The sequence below is a fragment of the Vigna angularis genome, chromosome 6 (assembly GCF_016808095.1).
Source record: "Vigna angularis cultivar LongXiaoDou No.4 chromosome 6, ASM1680809v1, whole genome shotgun sequence".
In the NCBI taxonomy this organism is placed as follows: Eukaryota; Viridiplantae; Streptophyta; class Magnoliopsida; order Fabales; family Fabaceae; genus Vigna; species Vigna angularis.
The window spans coordinates 2090885-2118794 of record NC_068975.1 but is presented as its reverse complement, the minus strand read 5'-3'; the positions used below and the strand labels follow the sequence as shown (position 1 = coordinate 2118794).

Genomic DNA, 27910 nt, shown 5'->3' with positions numbered 1-27910 from the left:
GTGGCACGTGGTTGTGTAATTTATTTTATTTTAAGTTTTAAATAATTAAACCTAATTTATAATATGACTTTTAACAAAATAATTAAACCTAATCTCACACACACCTTCAGAATCTTGTTCATTATCCCGTCACGCACGATGCATCCTTCACCGGCTTCAGCACCTTCTCCACCGTCGCTGCTCCCAGCTCCGCCTCCACTAACAGCCTCGCGTGAAACCACCATTTTCTGCAGCAGTCCACACAAAACTCCCTCCCCGAGCATTTGCACGCCATCCTCCTCCACAACAAGCACCACAGCATATCCACGCCTAGGCGATGAAGCTTGCGGATCCCCCGATCGATGAGATGCCTCATTGCTCGGCGTGGATGATGCTATGGTGCTTGCTGTGGAGGAGGATGGCGTGCAGAGGCTCCGGGAGGGAGTTCTGTATGGACCACTGCAGAAGATGGTGGTTTCACGCGAGGCGGTTAGTGGAGGCGAAGCTGGGAGCCGCGACGGTGGAGAAGGTGCGGAAGCCGGTAGAGGACGCACGTGACGGGATGCTGAACAAGGTTCTGAAGGTGTATGACGAAGATTAGGTTTAATTATTTTGTTAGAAGTCATAGTATAAATTAGGTTTAATTATTTAAAACTTGAAATAAAATAAATTACACAACCATGTGTCACGTCATTAAAATTTGCTTCGTCAACATGCCACGAATCAATAAATTTAACGTCGTCAAATGAAATTAACGTCGACAAAGTTCCAATTGACTCAATTTTACAGAAATAGGGATCTAATATAAAAATAAATGACTCAATTTTACAAAAACAGGGATCTAATATAAAAATAAATACGAGGACCTATTTGAGACAACCCTACATAAATAGGGATGTTCAAAAGGATTAAACCTATTTTAAATATTTTGATTGTTATTTTTATTTTTATCTTTTTTTATTTATGGAAAATACATTTAATTTAGTTTGAGTTATTTTGTAGTTTTTAGTTATTCTTATTGTTAGAAAAATCTCTATTCTTGTTTTAATTAAGAATTTTTCTTAAGAAATACTTGAGACTAGTTTGAATATACTCTAACTAGGAAAAACTTAGTACTTAAATTGTTCATTGTGGCGCACCTCTATTTTCTGGGAGTAGACCCAAACAAAGTCTCTTGTATCTCTTATTTGAAATCTTACTCTAAAGAAAGAACAAAAGAAAAAGAGAAAGTGAAGAACAAAAACAACTTCAAGCAGACTGCATAGTGCATGACTCGAGCTAACCTGGGAGAATTTTATCAAATTAACCTGGAAGTTGAAAGAAATTTGTGTAAGCTGCAGAAAAGTTTGAAATTTGGGTGTTCTACTAAGGGAACACTTCCTACATCTGAAGTTATACCACCTTCATTATCTCTAATCACATATATATCCTTCGATCTTTCAAGAGATCCTAACCCAAACAAAATGGCATGAAAAATCATCAGACAGTTAACCACCTCCCATAGTAAATTTATCAGAAGTAACATTGAATATCAGGAATGAGAGTTGAGATCTAACTTATTAAATGCCCGACCTAAATTCAATGGGTTGTCAAGAGAGAATTCGTACAAATACTTAAGACAATTCTAAATGTTGTGATATATGAATTGAATATTTTCTACTTTGATTATATTAGATATTTATATAATAGTTGTATATGAATGTTTAAGTTATCATTAACTCACTCTCCTGTGTTTATTAATTACCATGAGTAAATAAGGGTGCATTTAGAAATGGTTCTAGCTAGTAGGTTGAGAGCTAAAACTTTAAAACTCTTTTTGAAAGAATGTACATGAATATATGATATGATGCAATTAATAGTCTTGTCCCTTATTTTGAAGGATTTTAGTAATTTGTATGTTTTAAAATACTTTAATTTTGTGGTAGGACTGAAAGTACACTTTATTTTAAAATTTCATAATTTTTTAATTCTATTGTTTTATAGTTACCTAATTTTGTAATTTTATATTTGTTTATTTTATAATTTTTTATTTTCATAATTTTATAATCTTATAATTTTGTAATTTTATAATATTAATTTTGTATTTTTTTATTTTTATAAATTTTAATTTCATAATTTTATTATTTTATAATTTTATATTTCATAGTTTTATAGTTAAATATTATATACATTTATAATTTTATATTTTACATTTTTCTATTTTTGTATTTTGTAATTTTATAATGTTATGCTGTTAATTAAATTTAAAAACAATTATCTTTAAATACAAGAAATGTCGTCATGGTGTTATTTTTTTAGCAAAGTTCTATGGGGTGACATTTAAATATTGTGATTACGCAAAAAACTGTCATATCATATGTTAACAAGAATATCTAACTGTTCAATTAAAAAATTTAAAATTTTGAAAATTCATTGAACGACAAAAATTTAATAAGTACTCACTTGAAAATTCCTAAATTTATCTAGTGAAATATAATCAATTGAAATCTTTTGAAAGATATGTAATGTTGTGAGTCTAAGTAGTTATACAATTCATTAAAGGGTGAGACACCATTATTAACAATGCAATTAAGCTATAAAAAACTATTATATGACTGAAGTCAAAATCATTACCGGGTTAAATTACAATTGTGTTAGCATGTGTGAAGAAGAGTACCAAATATTTTGTGATCGAAGAGTAATACCCATTACATGCGGTGCAAAGAGACCCACATGCTCCAAAACCAGCTGAATGGCGCAAGTTCAAAGATTCCACTTCTGTTTTCTCCTTTCCACCGAATTTAAATTAAAAAAGAGTACCAAATTATTAAAAAAATCTGTATAATGCTACATGTCCCAAGTCCACTACCACCCTCAACGTTGAAAGGTACTTGAAGCCAGAACATCTTAGTACCTCTGGGGTCTTTGAGGGTGTCTCTGTTGTCCCAGGTTTGCACCAATTATCCACTTCCTATCTGAATTGCTTCTTTCAATTGGTAATGTTATTGTTCGGCGAGTTATCTCAACTGGGCACGTGATTTTGCTTGCAAATTTGATTGAACTTGATCTTTCTGGCAGTCTCATTGCAGAGTAAGAGTCAAAGGGTTAAATTAAATTACAATGCTTTGATTCCATTGGCTTTAAATTTCTCAGTAAAATTGTCTGTCTCAATTGGAGTATTGAGTTACTCTGTTGCTTTGTCTGTACGATGTTCTTACGTTTTGTGTTTCTGATGATGATTAATTGGTGATTGATAGTAAGTTTGGGAGTTACTACTATGAAGCTCTAATCTTTTTAATAGTTGGTCGTAGGATTTTCTTTTTCTTATTTTTGATATATGATAATGAATTATCTAAGATGAAACTGGGAGGGGTGTTCTGGCAAACGGGCTAGTCTATGATGGGAGAGACACCCACATTTAGTACTTGTTCGAATCACGAGAAAGATTGATCGTTGTTATTTGAGAAAATAAACAAAAAATTACATCTGAGATGGGGTTCATCAAATTTATGTTTTTTTAGTTGGTTTGGTTTCCAGTATTGTGTTGGCCCTGTTTAACCACTCAACATGACACGTTTGCTGTCTTACCGATTCTGTTCAGCCTTTGTTAAGGGAAAGATATGGTATAAGCATATGGAGCTGTTGCCTGATTGATGTAATTTCGATTATTTGTTGTTTTTCATTTGAATTTCTTTATACCATTCAGAACTTTGATCACACCCTTCAGCCTCAACCTGTCCTCTCCTTAGTCTTCTTTGAAGCCTTGTTTTTATGATATTCCATTGATTTTCTGAATTAAGTACCAACTTGACATGTACTGTTCCTTTTCTTTTATGTTGATGTTTTGCAAGGTATCATCATCTTGAATGGCAGTAATAATGGCTTTGCATGGTTATTGTTACAACAATATAAAGTTGGGAAATCAGCGAAGAGCACTACAGAATCTCAGTTTTCCAGGCTCAATTTCAGTTCGTAAATTGCCAAAGAATGGAAGGTCAAAATCTGATAAGTCAGAGAATGATAAATTTCCTAGATTCCTGGTTGAAATGCGACAGACAGGATTGCCTCCATCTAAATATAGTACAAATGGTAGAGTTGTTAAAATGGTTCCAACAAATGAGGTAGTGAAAAGAAAGACAATGTTAGAGAATAAAGTGGAAATAGGGAGCAGTTCAAAGCAAGATGTTAATGGAGCAAGTTTAGTAAGAAGGGACCCTAGCCTGGCCTTGACAAAGACAGTGAAATCTGGAACCTCTAAAGAACTTCCACCACTAGAAGAGCTAAAAGTTTTGCCCTCGGATGAAGGCTTCAGTTGGGCCAATGAAAATTACAATTCCGTGCAGAGATCTATTGATGTTTGGTCTTTTGTTCTTTCTTTACGTATTCGAGTTCTATTGGACAATGCAAAATGGGCATATTTGGGTGGCTTTACAGAAGAAAAGCAGGTAGGTTATGGAAGTTATGTCGTTGCCAACTTCTTCTCTTCTGACTTCAGTCATTTCCGGCAGGGAACCTCTCAACAAAAATTTCTTCAGCCCTCATCCCTATTAATTTTCTAATTAAGTTTCTGTTGTGCTTTTCCTTTGCTGATTCAAAGTAATTTGACATTGTATTTCAGAAAAGAAGAAGGCAGAAAACTGCTGCATGGCTAAGGGAGTGTGTATTACAGCTTGGCCCAACTTTCATTAAACTTGGACAGTTATCATCAACAAGGTCGGATCTATTTCCTCGGGAGTTTGTAGACGAGCTTGCGAAATTGCAGGTACATTTGTAGGGTCTAGTACTCAATTTGGGTGCCTGTTTGACATATTTTTAGAGAAATTCTATTAGCAAGGAATTCACTGTATTTTGAATTTTACATTTCACTTTCTTTTTAATGTAGTTACAAGTTAGTTACAGATGCTTACAATGCTGACTTAGGATTGAGTTACGCTCATAGCTATTTATAGCTATCTCTGATGTAATCACAGTTAATTTTGAATCATATTTTTAGTTCTCTCTCTTGTCTTCCTATCTGTTCTTTATATCTCTCATTTGCAATACTTATTAATAGTTTTTAATCTTAATACAACATTCTGCAGGACAGGGTACCTGCTTTTTCTCCTAAGAAAGCAAGAGGCTTTATTGAGAGTGAATTAGGAGCACCCATTAATGTATTGTTTAAAGAGTTTGAAGATCGGCCCATTGCTGCTGCTAGTCTTGGTCAGGTGAATTATGCCTATGCTGACAATCATATTTTTTTTTATTTCTTGTATTCAAGCTAATGATCTTAATGCGTTGATGTTAGTGGTGGCCTTTGTAGTGCTAGAACTCTAAATTTGAACACAACTTCTTGACAGTACAGACAATCAGACGAGATAACTCAGCTTTTTTTACTTCCAATTTTGGGAGCCCTATTTGTAGGTTCATCGAGCTATATTACACAATGGAGAAAAAGTAGTTCTCAAAGTCCAAAGGCCTGGACTAAAGAAGCTTTTTGACATTGACTTGCGTAAGTTGTGGTCATTTTGTTTCTTCCTTTTGCTACGTTTTGTGATTTTGATATAGTTATTGTCATCACACTTGAGATGGATCAAAGGAAATCTAAATTATTTGAGGAAACTCTCTACATGATTTGCAATCTCTAATATTAGGGGATTTAAAACAAGGTGTCAAATCCTAATAATTTACAAAACAAAATATAATGCCCCCAATATAAAAGGTTTTTTCTCTAAATAGGATATACTTTCTAATATTCTTTCTCATAATAGAGCATACAAAATCAAATGCAACTTTTAACATGAACAGTGGCTTCTGGCACATTGAAAGGATACCTACAAGTTAATCACTATACTTCAGTTTATTCTTATAAGCTCACACATGAACATTTTCTTGGCTCAATACATGGTCTCTAAACTTCAACAACTACATTTTGCTTCTTACTTTGCCTAGATACAAGATTTACAATACACAAAAATACAATATTCCAATTTAGACTACCCAGCAATAGATTAATCACCCTATCTGCATTGAAGTATTCCAAACTTGAACATTTCATTTGTCTTTATATAGCAATCCTTGACCCAGACCATTCTTAATGTATCTCAAGATTCATAGGACTACATTCCAATGATCAACACATGAAGATAGTGTAAAATGACTCATCGTATTGTCTGTCAAGGAAATATCTAGTCTAGTTATTACATTAAATAAGTAGATATGATATGATTTGATAAGGAAATTTCTTACCAAATATTTACCCATTATTACACATTGATTTTGTTTTGTTCCTTATTATTGTATGTCTTCATTATAAATACGAATACTAATGTGTGTACATAATATATGGAACTTATAATATTTTTTCTTGGTTTCTCTTCTCAACATGGTCCCAAGCAGTACCATCCTCTATGACCTATTTTTCACTAATGCTTTCAACACTAATGAAGTATTGAAGTTTCCCAAGCCATTGATCTACAGTACTAATGTAATTGGGATCAAATTTCTCATTGTGATGCTTATGCTAATAAAAAGTCTAATAAATATAAATATTGTTTTTAGGTAGCTTTACTTTAATAATCTAGTCTGGTCAATGATCTGAATGAGTTATTTCTTACACATGTTTTGAGCTTTAGTAGTACCAATTGTGGTCAATTAGTGAGGTTAAAGCCTGGTCATTGTTGAAACTTTGTTTTACTCTAACAAGTTTCCTTGTCATGTCCAGGAAACTTAAAGCTGATTGCAGAATATTTTCAGAGAAGTGAAACTCTAGGGGGTCCAACAAGAGATTGGGTTGGTATCTATGAAGAATGTGCAACGTAAGTAATACAAACATTATGTTTTAAGCAAATTTCTTCTTCCCTCATTGCACGTTAAAGTCTTAGACTTTTACTAATTGTTTTGGCCTTCATTTTACCTACTATCATTAATTACTGTCATTGGAATTGTCCCTTATGTATTTTATATTATCCTTAACATGTCTTATGTAATTTATATTGTCCTGCACATGGTACTTTTCAGGATTTTGTATCAAGAAATTGATTATATAAATGAAGGAAAGAATTCTGATAGATTTCGCCGAGATTTTCGAAACATAAAGTGGGTCCGAGTACCTGTATGTTTCTTGTTGCTATGCTATACACTGCTGGATATTTTTATTCAGATAGTTTCAGTTTCCTTGAAACTTAGTTTACCTCTCCAATCTTCCTAATCTCCTTTAAACATGTATGTAGCACATATAAATCACTAATGTCTGGAGCTAATGTTAATTTTTACTACTGCATCCTTCGTTTTCACCTTTGCAGCTGGTTTATTGGGATTATACTGCATCGAAGGTATTGGCATTGGAGTATGTACCAGGTTGTCAACTTGACAAGTGCATCTTACTTGTTTTCTTCTTTTTCTTTAAAAGTGGAAGCTACAATAATTAACTTTTTCCCTTCAAGTTGTATGTCATTATATCGTTGAACTTTGCTTTTACTTTTTGAAAATAGGTATCAAAATAAATGAAGTGGATATGTTAACTTCACGTGGTTATGATCGATTACGAATCTCATCACGCACTATTGAGGCATACTTGATTCAGGTCCACATTGTTGTTTCGCTCTGAAACTTTAAATATTCAATATTGTCATCTTTTGGGTTCGTGTGAATGTTTAATAGCGTATATATGCCTATGTTTTAATAAACATAGAAAAGACATTTTGCTTCAAGATAGTTGTAGATAAAAGGTATTTTGAGTATTAAATCTTGCTTGTTTTTCAGATATTGAAAACTGGTTTCTTTCATGCTGATCCACATCCTGGAAATCTCGCCGTTGATGTTGATGAAGCAATTATTTATTATGACTTTGGTATGATGGGGGAGATAAAATCTTTCACCCGAGAGAGGCTGCTTGAACTGTTCTATGCTGTCTATGAGAAGGATGCCAAAAAGGTCTAGTTTCTACTTTGATTGCATCTTTGTAAACATGGGAGACATTATCACAACAAGTACTTCCCATCTGATGTCTTGATAAACTAATATCAAAATTTGTTTTCTATTGTTTCTTCATGCATCTTTCTTTTTGTAGACATGTAAGATTACATGGAGCTTGATATATATCAAAATATGAAACTTGTATAGGAATTATATGTTAGCAAACGTTAATTTGTGTGCAATGTTTAGGGAGAAATTTACTGTTTGAAAGATGAATACAAGGTAAACAATGATGGATTAGCAAACCTTTGTGCACCAATCTCCAAAGCTTAGCTCTGAGGGAAGTGTCCTCTATTCCTTTTAGGAAAATTTCCCCTTGAAGTGGGAGAACTCCGAGAGGAGATGCTAAGGACTTTCCTATTTGGATATACACCAAGGTTTAGCCTTAAGTCCTTGCATGTCTAACCTAGTCTTGGATGTGCTTATCAAGGACATACAAAAGAGTTTCCTTACTTTTGTATTTTTTTGTGCATGATATAGTCTTGATTGAGAAATCAAGGGAAGTGTTAGATATATTATCTTTTAGTTAGTTTGTTATTATTTCTCATTTGTATTTTGGGCTTATCCCATATTTCTTCTATTATAAATAGAGAACCCTATGTGTATATTTTACACAAGGGAGATTAATCTAAATATAGTTTTTCACTATATTCAACATGGTATCAGAGCAAGTTCTCTGATCCTCTTCTGGTGGTCTCTGCTGTCTGCCGGCGGCCGGCTGCCATGGCCGCCGGCAGCCCCTAAAATCTCAGTGGGCAGTCCATTTTTCTTCTTAAATCTCTGCCACAGTCAGCATCAGTCCAGACCCAGTGTGCCACTGCTGTCGCCGCCACTTTCCGCTGCCGTCACTGTTAACTCCGGCCACCGTCGCCGCCGCTGCCACCGCCGGCCACCGTCACAGATTCGACGGGTGACCTGCGGATCTGGACCGTCTCTTCGAGCGACGGCCAACCACGCTGGTTTCGAGAGCCACCTCTCAGTCACGCGCCGCCACGCAGCACTTCTTTCCGGCTAGTCCGCCGCCACCTTGTCGCCGGCCACCGTCACAGTTCCGTCCGGCGACCACTGGATCTGGTTCGCCTCTTCACGCGACGACCAACCCCACCGGTGCCGGCGTCTAACTCTTTCCCACACTCCGCCACGCGCCGCTTCTTCTTCGTTAGATCTCGGGTGCGTGCTTGTCACGCGCCGCCTTCCCAGCATTGGCATCAAACCGCGACGCTTCCGGTTGTCTCGCCGGACCTCCCTCTCTCTGTTCAGACCTTCCAGAGCAGCCATTGCTGCCATCTTCGTCTGTCTTCAAAGCATCTTCATCTCGCCGCACGTTCCGCATTGTCGGACCTTCCTTTCTGCGTTGTGTGCTTCGTCTCAGCTGCTGATGCCGTTCCAGCACCGTTTTTCGCTGTACAGGCACCGTTTGCCGCTGTCCGGCGCCGTTTGCCGCTGTCCCGCGCCGTTTGCCGCTGTCCCGCGCCGTTTGCCGCTGTCCCGCGCCGTTTGCCGCTGTCCAGGCACCGTATGCTTCCAACCACTGTAGGCCCCCATCACCTCGTCAATTAGTGATGACAATCCCTGTAGTTTTGTCGCTTCCTGCCACTACAGGCCCCATCAGTCAGTGATGGCAATTTAGTCCCTACAGTTTTATAGCCGTCAACCGCCGCTGTAGTCGCTACCGCCTCAGACAGACGCAAGGGCTAGAGTTAGCTCAATCTTCTTGTGATACACGGCTAAGTATCACCACTTGGGAGTTGTCCAGCAAAGAATTTTGGACCTCCAACGTATCTTTGGATCTTTGTTGCCTTTATTTCAGCATTATAGCTTAATATTTTGTTTTGTTTTAGTGGTCTTGCAACTGTGATATTCCACATTTCCGCCGTTCACATTGAGGGGGAGTACGTTTCCAAGACACTGCAAGTCAAGTCACATATATATGGGTGTAGTCCCTGCAGTTTTGTAGCTCTTAGCTTTCAGCTACCACTGTTGATCCCGTCACTCATCCATCATTGATTGGGAATCAGTCCTTGCAGATTGTCATTGTCCACCACTGCTTTCCTTCATCCACTTTTGAAGTTGAAGTTTCACAAGCTGCTGTTTGCCTCACACTCTTGAAAACAAATCATCTAGTTTAACACTGAGTTCATCTATTCCAAGCTTAGTTCATACAATTTGTATGCTCCAGCTTGAGGGGGAGTGTTAGATATATTATCTTTTAGTTAGTTTGTTATTATTTCTCATTTGTATTTTGGGCTTAGCCCATATTTCTTCTATTATAAATAGAGAACCCTATGTGTGTATTTTACACAAGGGAGATTAATCTAAATATAGTTTTTCACTATATTCAACAGGAAGCAATTAACATTAGGCTTGAACTTTGAAGGAAAATTTCGGAAACATAGGGTTTTCATTTAAGTAGGAGTAAGACAGTATATGCAATGCAATGCAATTTTAGGAAGACATAGGAGCAAGATGACTCATAAGTAAAGTGGGAGAATATATCATCATACCATAGGTTTTTAAGCTTAAAGTTGGGTTCAATCATGCAAAATGATGGAAAAAAGGAATGATAATGTTACAGACGATACAAGATGGATAAAATGAGAAAGGTATCAGAGGTTATTTGTGATGGCAAAGTAACCATCAAATTCAAAGGCTGGTTTTATCACACAACTATATGCCCAACTATACTCTATCCAACTATACTCTATGGTAGTGAATATTGGACTATGAGAGAACAACATGAAACAGGTGGGAATAGTAGAAATAAGAATGTTATGATGGATGTGTGAGCATACAAGAATGGATAAAATAGAAAATTATTATGTACAAGAAAAGATTTGTGTAGCACCAATTGAGGAAAAGATAATAGAAAATTGGTTAAAAAAGTTCTTAAGAAGTAGATTTTAAGCCTAACTCAATATTCTACAAAACCGGTTTGTAAGATGAGATCTCTATCGATTTATTTATTTAACATTTGTCTTAATTGATATGGGATCTCCAACAATGGTTGTACAAAGAAGACCATAAGAAATATCCATCAAAAGAGTTGATTGCATGATATTTAATATTGAGAAAAAGGAAGAGGGATACCAAAAAGTACTTTGGAGGAAGTTCTCAAGGGAGTTTTCTTGCTAAATAGTATTCCTAAAACTTTGGTTTTTAACCAATCTCACATGAGACTTTGTTGTTGTAGCCTATACTAGATTTCTACTTTGCTAGGGATGACAACCAAAAAACAAATTCTTATAGTAGAACAAAGAAATTCAATAACATCCTTTGTAAGGTTAAACGTAACAATTTAACAACCATTTACTAACATCTTTTATTTGAAACATATTTAGCTGATTTATGATTTTGTTCTTCACACCTAGAATTCCTTCTTTGTGTAAACTCTCAAATAAGGGGCTTAAATATTCCGAGGGTCTAAAGTTTTAATTGTCAATTAATAACATGGTAGTTGCTCACAAACCAACTATCCCAAATGCACTCAGCCACCATCTACCGCATGTTGAAATCAATTGGTTATTAAAACATTGGGGTCACAAGGATAAATTTTAAACCCTTAAGGTATAAGGCTTTGATACCATATTAGAAATATGTAGTACCTAACCTAATTCTAATGCAACCCCAATATTGTGATATATTGAGAGGCATATAAACGTTTTTATTATTTAATTTGAGCATTCATGTGTCATCCATATTCATTTTGTACATGTTCGAATATTAATCAAGATTCATCAACATATTTAGCAGACATTGATGTTAAAATATATAGTAAATTTTTAATTATGACTGCTCATGTTAGCTAGTGATTAAGCAGTAAATTAGCTTAAAATTGTGTTCAAATCAGCACCTTCTTAGTCACAATAAAATAAGAGAAGAAATGTTCTTCAGTGATCTAGTATCATTGCTATTCTGTTGCAAAATTCCTCTACACTAAGCTATTTTATTCCTTGAGTTAAGTTTCCACTAACTTTTAGTTTCCAGTATATTGTCTTGAGAAATTTCTGTAGTAGTAAAAGTATGTGTGTTCACCCATGTACAAGGTTGTAATGTAAAGATCTGCAGGTAAAGATAGTGTCACATGTAGGTTTGTTTTTAAGATGCAAATCATGTTTTCGGGCACTATCTCAATGTATCGTTTATAAGATACAAATCCTAATCTTTTACATATTAATTATATGTAGTGTTTACTGGTAACAAGCTAATATATTTGTAACCTCAAGCTTGAGAACAAATGTTAATGTAGGAAGTCTAGACTCATTAGCATATTAAACACAGTAGAATAGATGGATAAATGTCACTATTGACAATTGTCTAGTGAAGTTTTCTTTTGATGGATTATATACATGCTGTAAATGAGATATCAGTGTACTGCCTGGAGGCACACAATTTCTGTTAGGTTTCTTGATAGAAGAAACCTGGATCACATGATTCACACACACTAAAACGTAATTCACAACTTCTAATTCTCTGAATATTCCTTGTTTATTTGATTCAAGATAGCAGCCAAGGGATAATGTTTCCCTTTCCACAGGACACCCAGGATCTTGTCAAAACTATCAGAACAATCAACAATGTAACCCCCCTACAAAAAAAACACTCACCTATGTATAGTCTTCCTATTAGAAAGACTATAACCTCCTAACCAACCAACTAACTATTTGTTTTCTTACTTCTTACATAGACATTTAATTTCCTAACAATTTCCCTCAAACTTTTTGTCCCAATAGTAATTTTATGGTTTAGCTCCCGTGTGTACAACTACAATTGTATATTTATATTAACCAGTGACACTTTTCAGCATAAGGAATTTGAAGTTTCTTTGAACTTGAACTTCACATTTCCAAGGGCCTTTCACATTTACTCAAACTTTTATATTGACAATGGTGTAGGTTATGCAATGCCTTATAGATCTTGGAGCCCTCCAACCAACTGGTGACCTATCATCAGTAAGGATATTTAGTACCTATATTCTTATAAGATTATTATCAACAATTTGAAATTATGACAAATCTTGATCATAGAAATTTCTTAATTTGGCATACAGGTTAGGAGATCTGTGCAGTTTTTCTTGGACAATCTTCTAAGCCAGACACCAGATCAACAACAGACTTTATCTGCAATTGGGGAGGTATGTTAGTACTTAGTTATATTGAATCAATATTGCAATTCCTCCATATTGTGAGAGTTTGTTTGATTGTAATTATTTATCAATCTTATATATTAAAGTATTAGATATCTTAGATAGATATTTTATCTTTATTTTTTATCTTTAATTACTTTGTTATTATTCTTTATTTTTATTTTGGGCTTAGCCCATATTTCCTTTCTAATACATATAGTAAGTACCCTATGTTTATTTTGTATACAAGTGAGATTAATTCCATACATAGTTTTCCACTATATTCAATATGGTATGTAGAACCTAAGGTTCTTTTGAAAAATTATCGTCACCCTTATCCACTGCAATTGCTGCCACCATCAGAGTCGTTATCGCCACCATCTTCCACCATCACCAGAGCTTTAGTTTCGTCTGGTGACCACACAGTTCTTCTCATCTCAGCCAGGCGACCTTATACCAATTGTTGAAGAGTATGCTAATGTCTTTCTAGATGAAGTACCTAATTACCACTGAGCAGAGAAATGGATTTTTCTATCGTTTTAATTTCAGGAGTAGATTTGGTATCTGTTGCTCTGTATCGAAGGGAGTTAGCTGAGTTGAAGAAGCAAATCGAAGATTTATTAGAGAAATAATTTATAAGACCAAGTGTTTCACCATGGGGAGCTCCAATATTGTTGGTCAAGAAGAAAGACATAAATTCTAGACTGTGTGGATTATCACTAGTTGAATAAATTGACGATTAAGAACAAGTATTTGTTATCAAAAATTGATGATTTGTTGGACAAGTTAAGGGGGAACTAATGCAATTTTGAAGATTGATCTGAGGTTGGGATAGCCATCGAGATCGCCGCCATCGAAGTCCAGACGCCCTCCCACATGTTGGTCAAAGTTCACAGATGCTGTCTTTTCCATCCGCTTGTGGTAGCGTGCTTGTCATTTTCTCGCCCCGGCCTCCTCTCTCTGGATCCGATCTTTTTGCCTTGATTGGAGAAACTTGGATTTTCAAGGTTTCTCTCTCTCCTATTCATCTGTGACTTCTTCCATTGTTGTCTGTCTTGGTCTCTATTCTGCCAATAGTGCATCTGATCCGTCAATATATACTAACTATGTCAATGTGCACTTGTCTATTGATAAGTTAGATGGCACTAATTATGTGACTTGGGCATCAGACATTAAACTTTGCGTAAGAGTTAGGGGTATGTTGATCATATTACTAAAAAAGTGACTGATATTGCTTCTACTGAGGTTTCCCATTGGATGAAAATTGATACTCAACTATGCATCATTCTCAAGGGTACCCTTCACTCTTCTTTAAAGCAAATTTTTAGTTCCTATGTGTTAACTCATTGACAAATGTACCAAATCGTTCAAGTAATATAAAATAGTAAGACCAAGTATCGTTTCCAAGGAGACTCGCGTAATACTAGTTAATTGCACTATTAACAACTCATATAGACTCAAGAACAACATATCAATTGAAAAACAAGTGCAAAGGAGATAAAATTTCAACTATACAAGTTTGGACTTTGGTGTTTGAAGACACTTAGGCATGGACTAGACTAGAATTGGTATGAAATGACATTGTTAAGGTTAGTTTTCACCTATTCACTCTTGTGCAAACACAATTTCATCTCCTCTCCATCAAATTACTAAAGTCAATCCACAAAATTACTCTAGCCCTAATTTCTTAGGTGAAAGAGCCTAGCTTTTCCCTATTAAACTCCAATTTCTTGGAAAATCTAACAAGCAAAACCCGCATTAATGAGCTAGGATCTTAAGACAACATGTGAATCATCTTCCATTTCTAGAATCAATGACCACAAGGACTCTTGTTTCAGTTCTAGGTTCCATCTTACGTCTCCATAACCCATGAAACCCCAAAAATCAAGTCATGAATGTATCCATTACATGCAAGCTTTAAGAATGGAAACAAGAATACTAGCAATTGCTAGAAAATGCATATATATAATCAAATCATTCAACAAATACACAAGAATTCAAAGGCTACAACTAACCCCAACAAGATGGGTTTGGCTCTCCATTTCCATGGAGAGCCTTTAAACTTACAAAATGGCCATGGAAGAAGAAGAAGAACCCAAAGAGGAAGAAGGGAGTGTTCCCACAAACCCTAGCAGCCTTCCAAGCTCTCCTCTAAGTGAAATCGCGCCTCCAAACCACCAAAGACCCAAACCCCTTCGCGTTTTAGGTTTAAATAAACTCAAACTTCCACATCAGCAAAAGTGGCGCTCAGCGCCCTGGATGGGGCACCCAAGTGAGTTTGCGAAGCAAATGGATTTTCACTGCTCAGCGGTAGCCCAGCGGCAGCATTCCAGAACTCTTTTTCTTTTGCTGTTTTGTTGCTTTTGTGGCTGGTTCAGTTCTCTACAATGGTGGCGGTTCTTCCAAGCACAGTATTAGCTAAAAAATAAGGGGATTAGTGATGAATTTATATCAAAATATAAATATAATTAAAACAAGATAAAAGAGAGGATTTAAGCAAGTAATAAGCTAAAGGGAGCTGATTTTGTCTATAAAATGAACCTCAGATAATGGTAAGAATTACCGTTATCACTATGATACATGTTCTAAAGTCTATGAACAAACCAAATTATTATACACTAATGATACTTGACATCTTTATGGTGTTTGTCATGATCTTTTCATTGTTTTTGGTCCTTGGCATCAGGTCTCCATGGTTGATTATATGGGTAAGATTCATGCTCTTTTTCATGAATTTAATGAATTATTGCCTTCTACCTCTACTCCTGCCCAAGAAAAAGAGCAACAGTCAAAGTTCTTCAAGGTATTGATATTACACAGACTTACTAATAAATATTCCCATGTCCTTGATCAGCTTTTGGGTTCCCTGTTGTACCCACTTTAGTTTCTACTTGTTCCACTCTTTTGCGTGTGCCAAGTAAACCCATCAATGATACACCTGCTTCTGTTGATGATTCCTCTACATTAGCATCTCAACGTGATGATTGCAATCGCTTCATGAGCCCGAAAAAGGATGTCATAAGTGTGACCATTGTGGTAAACTAGGCGACAAGATTAACAAATGTTATGCATTACATAAACGTCCTCCTGATTTGTTGTTGTTGTTTAGACTGATCCTCCTTCCCAATCACTTCCTGTGGATCCTCCTTCATCTAATATCACCATCAAATCTATTATTATTAATAACTTTCTCAAATGGTATGAGGATCAACAACCTTCTAGTTCCATTGCTTCTATAGCATGCACATGTACATCTTTTGTTGGTCGGACTCAGTCTTCTTCTCTTGCTCCTTGGGTTCTAGACTCAGAGCCACAGATCACAGTATTGATAACAAATTTTATTTTTCCTCTTTATCCTCTCCAGATAATTTACCTTCTGTTACAATGGGTAATGGATCTAGGGTTTTAGCTAATGGTATTGGGACTGCTAACCTTTTCCCTTTTTCATCCATTAATAATGTTCTTTATGTCCCTGAGTCTCTTTTTAACTTATTATCCATTAGTTGTCTAACTTGTCCTCTTGATTATGTTATTTCTTTTACTAAACATTCTACCTGTTTACAGGACCGGAGTTGGAGACAGGTGACTAGCACCAGATGTGAGTCTCATGGTCTTTATTTTTTCCGCCATTCTACACATGTTGGCACAATTATAAAGTCTCTATCTCTTCTTCATGCTTAGTTAGGTAATCTCAGTCTTGTCAAATGGCAACAACTGGTTCCCAACTTATCCAAGTTATCCAATTTTGTGTGTGAGTCATGTCAATTAAGCAAACATAGTCGTAGTTTCTTTTCTTGTAGTGTCTCCCAACATACTTTGTCCCCTTTTTCCTTACTTTAATCTGACATTTGGGGACCTAGTTGTGTTTAGTCTAATTTAGGTTTTCAATATTTGGTTACATTTATTGATGATTACTCCATTTGTACTTGGTTGTTTTTAATGAAAAATCATTCTGAATTTTTTATATATTCCAATATTTTTTTAATGAAATTAAAACTGACTGCAAATATCTTTCCATTTCTTTTAAATAATTTATGGCTTCTCATGGCATTCTCCATCAAACTTCATGTGCTTATATACCTGAACAAAATGGGGTGGCTGAGAAAGAAAAAATATACTTCTTATCAAAACAACCCACACCCTTTTAATTCATGGTGAGGTTCCTCAATATTTTTGGGATGTTGTTATTCTTAATGTATATTATCTCATTATTTGCATGGCCTCTTCGGTTTTAGATCATAAAATACCTTATTCTATTTTATTTTCTCATGAACCTCTTTATCCCTTACCTCTTAAAGTTTTTTGGGTCTACATGTTTTGTTCATAAATTTAATCTTGGTCTTGAGATAAGTTATCTCTTTGATCACATAAATTTGTTCTTTTAGGATTTACCAGACCACAAACAAGATACAAGTGGTTTTCTCCTTCTCTTAACTGTATTTTGTTTTTGCATATGTTACCTTCAATGAGTCTTTTTTTTACTTTAAAGAATGTTATTTTTGTGATATGTCTCCATCTAATATGTTGTAATTAGAGAAGATATCTTTAGAATCTTCCTAATTAGAGAAAAAAGATATATGATTTTCTATTTTATTTTGTTTACCTATTTTTCCTATTTCCCTTTTTAGGAGAATTAGATTATTACAAATAGAGGATATGAGAATGTATTTTTTCATGATTGAGAATAATAAAGTCAGTCTTATTTTCAACTTGGTATCAGAGCTCCCGATCTTGGGGCCCTGTTCCGCTGCACAGTCATGTCGCAGCCGCTGTTCGACCACCGTCGCTGCCACCGTCACCGGTTGGAGTCGATGATAGGGCAGAAAGGTGCGCCCAACACCGGCGACCACAACGCCGGAAGTCTCTCCGTGAGAGAAGTCGTCACGCACCGCCACCGTCGTTGATGCGTGTAGCCCATGCGCCCACCTTCGGCGAGACCCACTCGCCGCCGAAGCCTCCTGAGTCTGTTCCTAGGGTCGATGACGACCCGTTTGGCCTATATTTGAGTAGATTTGAGTTTTAAGTTCTGCTTCTTTTTCTCGGTGTGACCCACAGACCGTCGTCATCTCGAAAAAGGTCATTGGAGACTCCTGGTTGCGTTCTACGGGATGTCAGAAATAAAAACTATTCCTTTGGGTCCTAATGACCTACCAAATATTGGGGGTACCTGTCGGTTGGATGGTCAGAATTTCTTACAATGAGCAAATTTATTCAAAGGGTTCTCAAGGGTTGTTCAAAACTTGATCACATTGATGGAGGAGGACCAGAACCAGACGACACTCATTTTTCAATTTGGGACAATGAAGATTCATTAATTATGACTTGGATGTGGCAATCCATGATTCCCGAGATAATTAGAAATTATATGTTTCATTCTTCTGCAAAAGAAATATGGGATGATTTATATGAGAAATAAACAAGATTGGGAGAAAATATCCCTTGTGTGTTTAGACTACACATAGGGTAGTTTATTTATATTCTAAGATATGGGCCAATGCCCTTAATACAGAATAGACTAAGCCCAAATAACAGAAACACACATCTTAACATCTAACACTCCCCCTCAAGCTGGAGCATATAAATCATATGTTCCAAGCTTGTTACAAAGATAATCAATTCTAGGTCCTCGTAAGGACTTAGTGAATATGTCTGCCAACTGGTTGCCTGAGTTAACAAACTCAGTCTTGATATCTCCGGATATGATTTTTTCTCGAATGAAATGACAATCAACTTCAATGTGTTTGGTTCTCTCATGGAAGACAGGGTTAGAGCTAATATGGAGAGCAGCTTGATTATCACATATAAGTATCATGTGAGTGACATCTCCAAATTTCAATTCACTAAGCAATTGTTTAAGCCACACAAGCTCGCAAGTAGCTGATGCCATAGCTCTATATTCTGCTTCTGCACTCGACCTTGCCACAACACTTTGCTTCTTACTTTTCCAAGATATCAAGTTGCTACCAATAGAGACACAATATCCAGAAGTAGACCTCCTATCAGAAGGGGAACCAGCCCAATCAGCATCTAAATAGCAAACGATCTTTGTATCGTTGTTAGGGCCATATAGCAAACCTTTTCCAGGTGATCTTTTAATATACTTCAGTATACGAACAACTGCATCCCAATGGTCTTCACATGGGGAGTTTAGAAATTGACTCACCACACTAACTGCGAAGGAAATGTCAGGAAACGTAACAGTAAGATAGTTTAATTTACCAACTAGTCTTCTGTACCGTTCAGGATCTGAGAAAGGCTCCCCCTGATTTGGTAGGAGTTTGATGTTAGGGTCCATAGGTGTCTCAACAGATTTACAGTTCATTAACCCTGTTTCCTCCAAGATGTCTAACGCATACTTCCTCTGAGATATGACAATACCATCATTGGATTGTGCTACTTCAATACCCAAAAAGTACCGGAGTTTGCCAAGATCTTTGGTTTGAAAATGATGACAAAGGTGTTGTTTCATCTGAGAGATGCCAAGATAGTCGCTTCCTGTGAGAACAATATCATCGACATACACTATTAAATAGATAAATCCAGCACTCGAGTGGCGATAGAACACTGAATGATCCGCTTCACTGCGAGACATACCAAATTGTTGAACAACACAACTGAATTTACCAAACCAGGCTCGAGGAGACTGTTTTAGGCCATATAAGGATTTGCGAAGACGACATACCAATCCAGATGACTCCCCCTGAGCAACAAAGCCAGGCGGTTCCTCCATATAAATTTCTTCCTGCAAATCACCATTGAGAAAAGCATTTTTGACATCAAGTTGGTAAAGAGGCCATTGTCGAAGAGCGGCCATGGCAATGAAAAGGCGAACAGAGGTCATTTTTGCCACTGGAGAAAAAGTATCACCATAATCCAAACCAAAAATCTGTGTGTAGCCTTTGGCAACCAGTCGAGCTTTCAAACGATCAATTGTGCCATCAGGACCATCCTTGATAGCATACACCCACCTGCAACCAACAACAGACTTTCCAGATGGTAATTGGACAAGCTCCCAAGTTCCACTTTCCTGTAAAGCACTTAATTCATCCATCATAGCTTGACGGCAATCATGATGAGTTAAGGCATCACCCACAGATTTGGGAATTGACATAGAAGAAATGGATGAGAGACAAGTATAAAAAGATGGAGATAATCTGTGGTAATTAAGAACAGTATAATGGGGGGAAGGGTTACGGGTAGAGCGTATACCTTTACAGAGGGCAATAGGCAAGTCAGACTTAGTTGCTGGAGCCGGAGGAGACACATGAGGCGGCACCGGAAGTGAGTCATGAGGGAGACAATTACGGCGACTATAAACCTGAAGGGGTGGAGGTGAAGGATGATCCTGTGGTGAATGAGAGTCTAAAGAAGGAGAAGACAAAATGGGTGGAGCATCACCAGGAGGATCACAGATAAGAGGAATATCAACAGTAACAGGGAGAGGTACAGAACTAGAAGATAGATGTGAAAAGTAAAAAAAAGACTCATCAAAAGTGACATCAGCAGAGATAAAATGACGATTGAGGGAAGGGGAAAAATACTTATAGCCCTTTTGTGACCGTGGAAATCCTAAGAAGACACATTTGTGAGACCTAGGAGATAACTTATCAAGACCAGGACTAAAATCATGAACAAAACATGTAGACCCAAAAACTCTAAGAGGTAATGGATGCAGAGGGTCTTGAGGAAATAAGATAGAATGAGGGATTTTGTTATCTAGGACGGAAGATGGCATGCGGTTGATAAGATAACATGCTGTGAGAACTGCATCACCCCAAAAACGTGAGGGTACTTGACCATGAATCAGAAGTGTACGAGTTGTTTCAATAAGGTGTCTATTCTTGCGCTCAGCCACCCCATTTTGTTGAGGGGTATAAGCACATGAGGTTTGGTGAAGAATGCCATGAGAAGCCATAAACTGTTTAAACGGTTAAGAAAGGTATTCACAGCCATTATCACTACGTAAATTTCGAATAGACACCCCAAACTGTGTTTTTATTTCATTGAAAAATGATTGAAAAATAGAAAACAACTCAGAACGATTCTTCATTAAAAACAACCAAGTACATCTGGAATAGTCATCAATAAAGGTAACAAAATACTGAAAACCTAAAATGGACTTAACACGACTAGGTCCCCAAATGTCAGAATGAACCAATGAAAAGGGGGACGACGCCCGTTGTGAGACACTACGAGGAAAGGAACTACGAGTATGCTTCCCTAACTGACAAGACTCACACGACAAACTTGATAATGTGGACAACCTCGGGACAAGTTGTTGTAGTTTGGCAAGACTAGGATGACCGAACTGAGCATGAAGAAGGGATGGTGACTCCATGACTACGCCAACATGTGGAGAAGGACGGAGATGATAAAGGCCATGAGACTCACATCCTGTGCCAATCATGTGTTTCGAACTCCGGTCCTGCAACCAAACAGAATCTTTAGTAAAGGAAATAACACAATTAAGAGTACGAGTTAAACGACTAATGGACAATAAGTTGAAGGGAGACCCAGGGACATAAAGTACATGATCAATGGATATGGATGGAAAAATATGAACAGTACCAATACCATGAGATGAGACTCTAGACCCATCAGCCATTGTTACCGAGGGTAAATTAGCCGGACATGACAAGGAAGAAAACAAGGACTTGTTACCAGTGATATGATCGGTGGTGCCTGAGTCATGGACCCAAGGTCCAAGGGAGTGAGTTAGACCAACAAAAAGTGTACCTGTACATGCAACAGATGCAGATGTAGTGGAACCAGAGTGCTGATGATCCTCATACCATCTGAGAAATTCGTTAAAGATTGTAGGTTTGTCTACGATATTAGATGAAGTAGGATGGTTTGCCGACGGTGATCGGGGAGGTGGATCAGAATTTGCCATTGCTACAGGTCGAGGAGGACGTCCATGGAGAGCATAACATCTATCAATCTTGTGGCCTAACTTGCCACAATGGTCACATTTTGGACGTCCTTTACTTGGCTTGCGAGACCGACTTCGATCATCACGTTGAGCAGCCATAACAGAGGAATCATCAGTACGAGGGGATGTCTCAGTGACGGGTTTGCTCGGTATACGCAAAAGAGCAGAACAAGTAGAAGTAAAGTTGGGTATGACAGGAGAACCCAAAATCTGATCACGGACATGAGAAACATCATCAGAGAGTCCGTATAATGCCAACAACATGAAGAACTTTGATCGTTGTTCCAATTCTTCAGCAGGAGTGGAAGCAGGAGGTAATATATCATTAAAGTCATGAAGAAGGGCATGAATTTTACCCAAATATTCTGCCATGGGACCAGGATTGCGCGGACCAATAACAGTTAATAGGTCCTGACAAACACCATAAAGACGCTGAGTGTCATTTGTGTATAACAACTTCGCTTGTGCCCATACTTCTGAACATGTCTCATAGGATCGAAACATTTGTTTCAGTGAGGAGTGAATGGTGGATTTTATAACAATGCATAACTGAGCATCAATTTTCATCCAGCGGGAAGTGTCATCTATGAGAGCAGTAGTCACATTTTGAGTAAGATGATTTAAGTACCCCTGACTCTTCAACCAAAGTTTGATGTCGGACGCCCAAGTTGCATAATTTGTGCCATCTAACTTGTCAATGGACAAGTGTACATTCACATAATTAGTATATATTGAGGGATCAGAAGATGAGCCACCAATAAAGGTGTTTGTAGATGACGAAGACGCCATGGAGAGGGAGAAACCCTAAAAATTCAAAGTGCTTCGATTGACGCAACGACCACAGATCCAGAAAGAGGGCGAGGAGGCGATCACGGCGGTGCTGATCGGCGGCGGAAAGCTCCGGCGACGCGCCGGCACGCGCGGCGGCAGCGGCGACTCTTGCGGCGGCGCGTGGAGGCGCGTGAGAGGTCCGATCGCCGCGATCTTTGTACGACGGTGGTCGCCCGGCCGAGACGCTTCCGATGGTGTGGTCGCCGGTCGATTCTGGAACTCCGGCGACGGCGGCGGCAGCGGCGGCGACTGCGACAATAGCAGCAGTGATGGGTGCCGGAGACCGTGGAGTTGACTGGAACTATTCCTGTGCTCTAGATACCATATGAGAAATAAAGAAGATTCGGAGAAAATATCCCTTGTGTGTTTAGACTACACATGGGGTAGTTTATTTATATTGTAAGATATGGGCCAATGCCCTTAATACAGAATAGACTAAGCCCAAATAACAGAAACACACATCTGAACATCTAACAATTTACAGAGTACTTTTTCATTAAAAGAGGATCCTTCTGCTTACTATGACATTGAAAACAGAATATTTAATACATATTTTCTCTAATTAGGAAGATTCTAAAGATATCTTCTCTATTTACAACATAATAGAATCAATATTTCTACTACAATCAATATTCCTTTTATTTATGGTCCTCTAGTTATGCCTTGTCCACCACCACCATCAAATTCTTTGCCACCACCACTTCAAGTTTATAGTTGTAGATATCATTCTCAACAATCACTAAGTGACTCAATTCAAGTACCAACTACTTTATCTCCTCTGGCTCTGCCAACTGAGTTTGATAGAAGGTCTACATCTGGAAATTGTGTCTCCATTAATGATAACTTGATCTCTTAGAAAATCAAGAAACAAAGTCTTGTGCAAGATCGTGTAGAAACATAATATAGAACTGTGGCCTCAGCACTTGTGAGCTTGTTTGACTTAAGCAATTGCTTAGAAAGTTACAATTTGAAGATGTTACTCAAATGACACTTATATGTGACAATCATACTACTCTTCATATTAGTTCTAATCATGTCTTTCATGAGAGGACCAAACATATTGAGGTTGACTGTCGTTTCATTCGAGAGAAGATTATATTTGGAGATATCAAGACTGAGTTCGTTAACTCATGTGATTAGTTAATAGATATTTTCACTAAGTCTTTACGGAGACCAAGAATTGATTATATTTATAACAAGCCTGGTACATATGATTTGTTTGCACCAGCTTGAGGGGGAGTGTTACATATATTAGATTATTAGATATCTTAGATAAATATCTTATATTTATCTTTCATCTTTTGTTACTTTGTTATTATTGTTTATTTGTATTTTGGGTTTAGTCCATATTTTCTTTATTATAAATATAGTACCTTATATGTACTTTATACTTAAGGGAGATTAATTCCATAAATAGTTTTTCATGGTATTCAATAATCTGCATTTATTTTGTGTGATTGTTTTACTATAGTTGGATTTCTAAGTTGTTCCAAGTATCTACAGTATTTTCTTCTGTATAACTTTATTACTGATGGAGTCTTTTGCAGGATTTATTTGCAATAGCACAAGATCAGCCTTTCCGTTTTCCATCTACCTTCACCTTTGTCATTAGAGCCTTTTCTACCCTTGAAGGTTTGCTCCTTTCTCTTCCCTGCCTTTTCCCTAAATCGGTGATCATTCTTCAAAACTATTTTTATTCTTTTAACATCCTATTGCATTTAATTTAATTAGTTTGTTCGTTATAAGATGATAATTAAACATTTCCTAGGGAAAGTTGTGTAAGACTCCACAATTAGAACAAATGTGTAATCATTGTAGATTGTATGATGATTTAGACGTTTGATATGGTTAGGACAGATTATGTTAGGCACCTAGAAATAGTGATGAAAGAACAAGATAGAAAAAGAAGCAAAAGACAAAGTCTTGCACTCTGTTATTCACTTTACACATAGTAAAAGCCAAAGCTTCCAAAGGAAATCTGCTTTCCTTTCTCACAAGGTTCTTCCTGTCACAAACATCAACTCTAAAACAACTACCCCCAACGTCCCCTTATAACAACCAACCATTTTACTACGTTTATCTTTAAATTTCTTCCTAACCCTCTCAATACTTCCATGCCTAATGTGAAAATAGTGAAAATTAGGTATAGGGTTAATTCCCCTTGTGTAGAAAATAAACATAGGATAATATATTTACAATGAAGAATAATATAGGAAAATATGGACTAAGCCCAAATACACATAATACTCTAACGAACATAAGATATTGTAACTAATAATATCTAACATTCACCTTCAAGCCGGTGTATATAAATCGTATTTACTAAGTTTGTTACAAATATCTTCAATAATAGACAATTCTGTCTCTGTCTCCGCCATAACCCTTCCTTGTTTGCTGGCCAAACTTTTCCTAGAGAACTCACTCTACTTTCTAAAATTCCCCTTTTCTTCGGATTCGGCCGGTCAGACCAAATTGTTAGGCATCTAGGAATAGTAATAAAATAACCAGATAGGAAAAGAAGAAAAGGACAGTCTTGCATTGTATTATTTATTTTACACACAGTAAAAGCCAAAGCTTCCAGTGGAAAACTGCTTTCCTTTCTCACAGGGTTCTCCCTGTCACAAACATCTCTCGAAAAACTCAACATCCCACAAGATAAGAATATATAGACTTTCCTAGAAAATCTCCCCCCTATAACAACTAACCATTTTACTACTTTTATCTTAACCCTCTCATTACTTCTGTTGTAATTAGAGAAGATATCTTTAGAATCTTTCTAATTAGAGAAAACAGATGTATAATTTTCTATTTTATTTTGTTTCCCTATTTCTCGTTTTAGGAGAATTAGATTGTTACAAATAGAAGATATGAGAATGTATTTTTTATTTTAGAATAATAAATATCAGTCCTATTTTCTACTTGGTGTCTGTTAAATATAATGAAGAAGATTAGGAGAAATCTCCCTTATGTGTTTAGCATACACATAGGGTAGTTTATTTATAATGTAAGATAAGGGTTAAACCCTAAATACAGAATGGGCTAAGCCCAATTAACAGAAACACACAACTTAACATCTAACACTCCCCCTCAAGCTGGAGCATATAAATCATATGTTCCAAGCTTGTTACAAAGATAGTCAATTCTAGGTCCTCGTAAGGACTTGGTGAATATGTCTGCCAACTGGTTGCTTGACTTAACGAACTCAGTCTTGATATCTCCGGATATGATTTTTTCTCTAATAAAATGACAATCAACTTCAATGTGCTTGGTTCTCTCATGGAAGACACGGTTAGAGCTAATATGAAGAGCAGCTTGATTATCACATATAAGTGTCATGTGAGTGGCATCTCCAAATTTCAATTCATTAAGTAATTGTTTAAGCCACACAAGCTCGCAAGTAGCAGATGCCATAGCTCTATATTCTGCTTCTGCGCTGGACCTTGCCACAACACTTTGCTTCTTACTTTTCCAAGATATCAGGTTGCCACCAATAGAGACACAATATCCAGAAGTAGACCTCCTATCAGAAGGGGAACCAGCCCAATCAGCATCTGAATAGCAAACGATTTTTGTATCGTTGTTAGGGCCATATAGCAAGCCTTTTCCAGGTGATCTTTTAATATACTTCAGTATGCGAACAACTGCATCCCAATGGTCTTCACATGGGGAGTTTAGAAATTGACTCACCACACTAACTGCGAAGGAAATGTCAGGACGCGTAACAGTAAGATAGTTTAATTTACCAACTAATCTTCTGTACCGTTCAGGATCTGAGAAAGGCTCCCCCTGATCTGGATCTGAGAAAGGCTTCCTGTGAGAACAATATCATCAACACACACTATTAAGTAAATACATCCAGCACTTGAGTGGCGATAGAACACTGAATGATCCGCTTCACTGCGAGACATACCAAATTGTTGAACAACACAGTTGAATTTACCAAACCAGGCCCGAGGAGATTGTTTTAGGCCATATAAGGATTTGCGAAGACGACATACCAATCCAGATGACTCCCCCTGAGCAACAAAGCCAGGCGGTTGCTCCATATAAATTTCTTCATGCAAATCACCATTTAGGAAAGCATTTTTGACATCAAGTTGGTAAAGAGGCCATTGTCGAAGAGCGGCCATGGCAATGAATAGGCGAACAGAGGTCATTTTTGCCACTGGAGAAAAAGTATCACCATAATCCAAACCAAAAATCTGTGTGTAGCCTTTGGCAACCAGTCGAGCTTTCAGACGATCAATTGTGCCATCAGGGCCAACCTTGATAGCATACACCCACCTGCAACCAACAACAGACTTTCCAGATGGTAATTGGACAAGCTCCCAAGTTCCACTTTTCTGTAACGCACTTAATTCATCCAGCATAGCTTGACGCCAGCCAGGATGACTTAAGGCATCACCCACAGATTTAGGAATTGACACAGAAGAAATGGATGAGAGACAAGTGTAAAAAGATGGAGATAATCTGTGGTAACTAAGAACAGTATAATGGGGGGAAGGGTTACGGGTAGAGCGTATACCTTTACGGAGGGCAATAGGCAAGTCAGACTCAGTTGCTGGAGCCGGAGGAGACACAAGAGGCGGCACTGGAAGTGAGTCATGAGGGAGACAATTGCGGCGACTATAAACCTGAAGGGGTGGTGGTGAAGGACGATCCTGTGGTGAATGAGAGTCTAAAGAAGGAGACAAAATGGGTGGAGCATCACCAGGAGGATCACAGATAAGAGGAATATCAACAGTAACAGGGAGAGGTACAGAACTAGAAGATAAATGTGTAAAGTAAAAAGAAGATTCATCAAAAGTGACATCAGCAGAGATAAAATGACGATTGAGGGAAGGGGAAAAACACTTATAGCCCTTTTGTGACCGTGGAAATCCTAAGAAGACACATTTGTGAGACCTAGGAGATAACTTATCAAGACCAGGACTAAAATCATGAACAAAACATGTAGACCCAAAAACTCTAAGAGGTAATGGATGTAGAGGGTCTTGAGGAAATAATATAGAATGAGGGATTTTGTTTGCTAGGACGGAAGATGGCATGCGGTTGATAAGATAACATGCCGTGAGAACAGCATCACCCCAAAAACGTGAGGGTACTTGACC

The 27910-nt window shown here is 37.2% G+C and overlaps 1 protein-coding gene across 2 annotated transcripts in view; it reads left to right on the top strand.

Annotated features, from left to right (window-relative positions):
- The first annotated feature begins 2666 nt into the window (after positions 1-2666).
- LOC108319799 (protein ACTIVITY OF BC1 COMPLEX KINASE 7, chloroplastic) overlaps positions 2667-27910 on the top strand; it is a 31175-nt gene continuing 5931 nt past the window's right edge. Inside the window, exons 1-13 of one of the 2 annotated variants that reach the window (XM_017551056.2) lie at positions 2667-2907; positions 3810-4403; positions 4577-4720; positions 5040-5165; positions 5362-5449; positions 6662-6755; positions 6958-7051; positions 7242-7296; positions 7431-7522; positions 7702-7872; positions 12807-12863; positions 12962-13045; positions 24347-24431. In XM_017551056.2, the coding sequence (XP_017406545.1) occupies positions 3825-4403; positions 4577-4720; positions 5040-5165; positions 5362-5449; positions 6662-6755; positions 6958-7051; positions 7242-7296; positions 7431-7522; positions 7702-7872; positions 12807-12863; positions 12962-13045; positions 24347-24431 (1669 nt within the window). In that variant the 5' untranslated portion in view covers positions 2667-2907; positions 3810-3824. The other variant, XM_017551057.2, reaches the window with a different exon arrangement.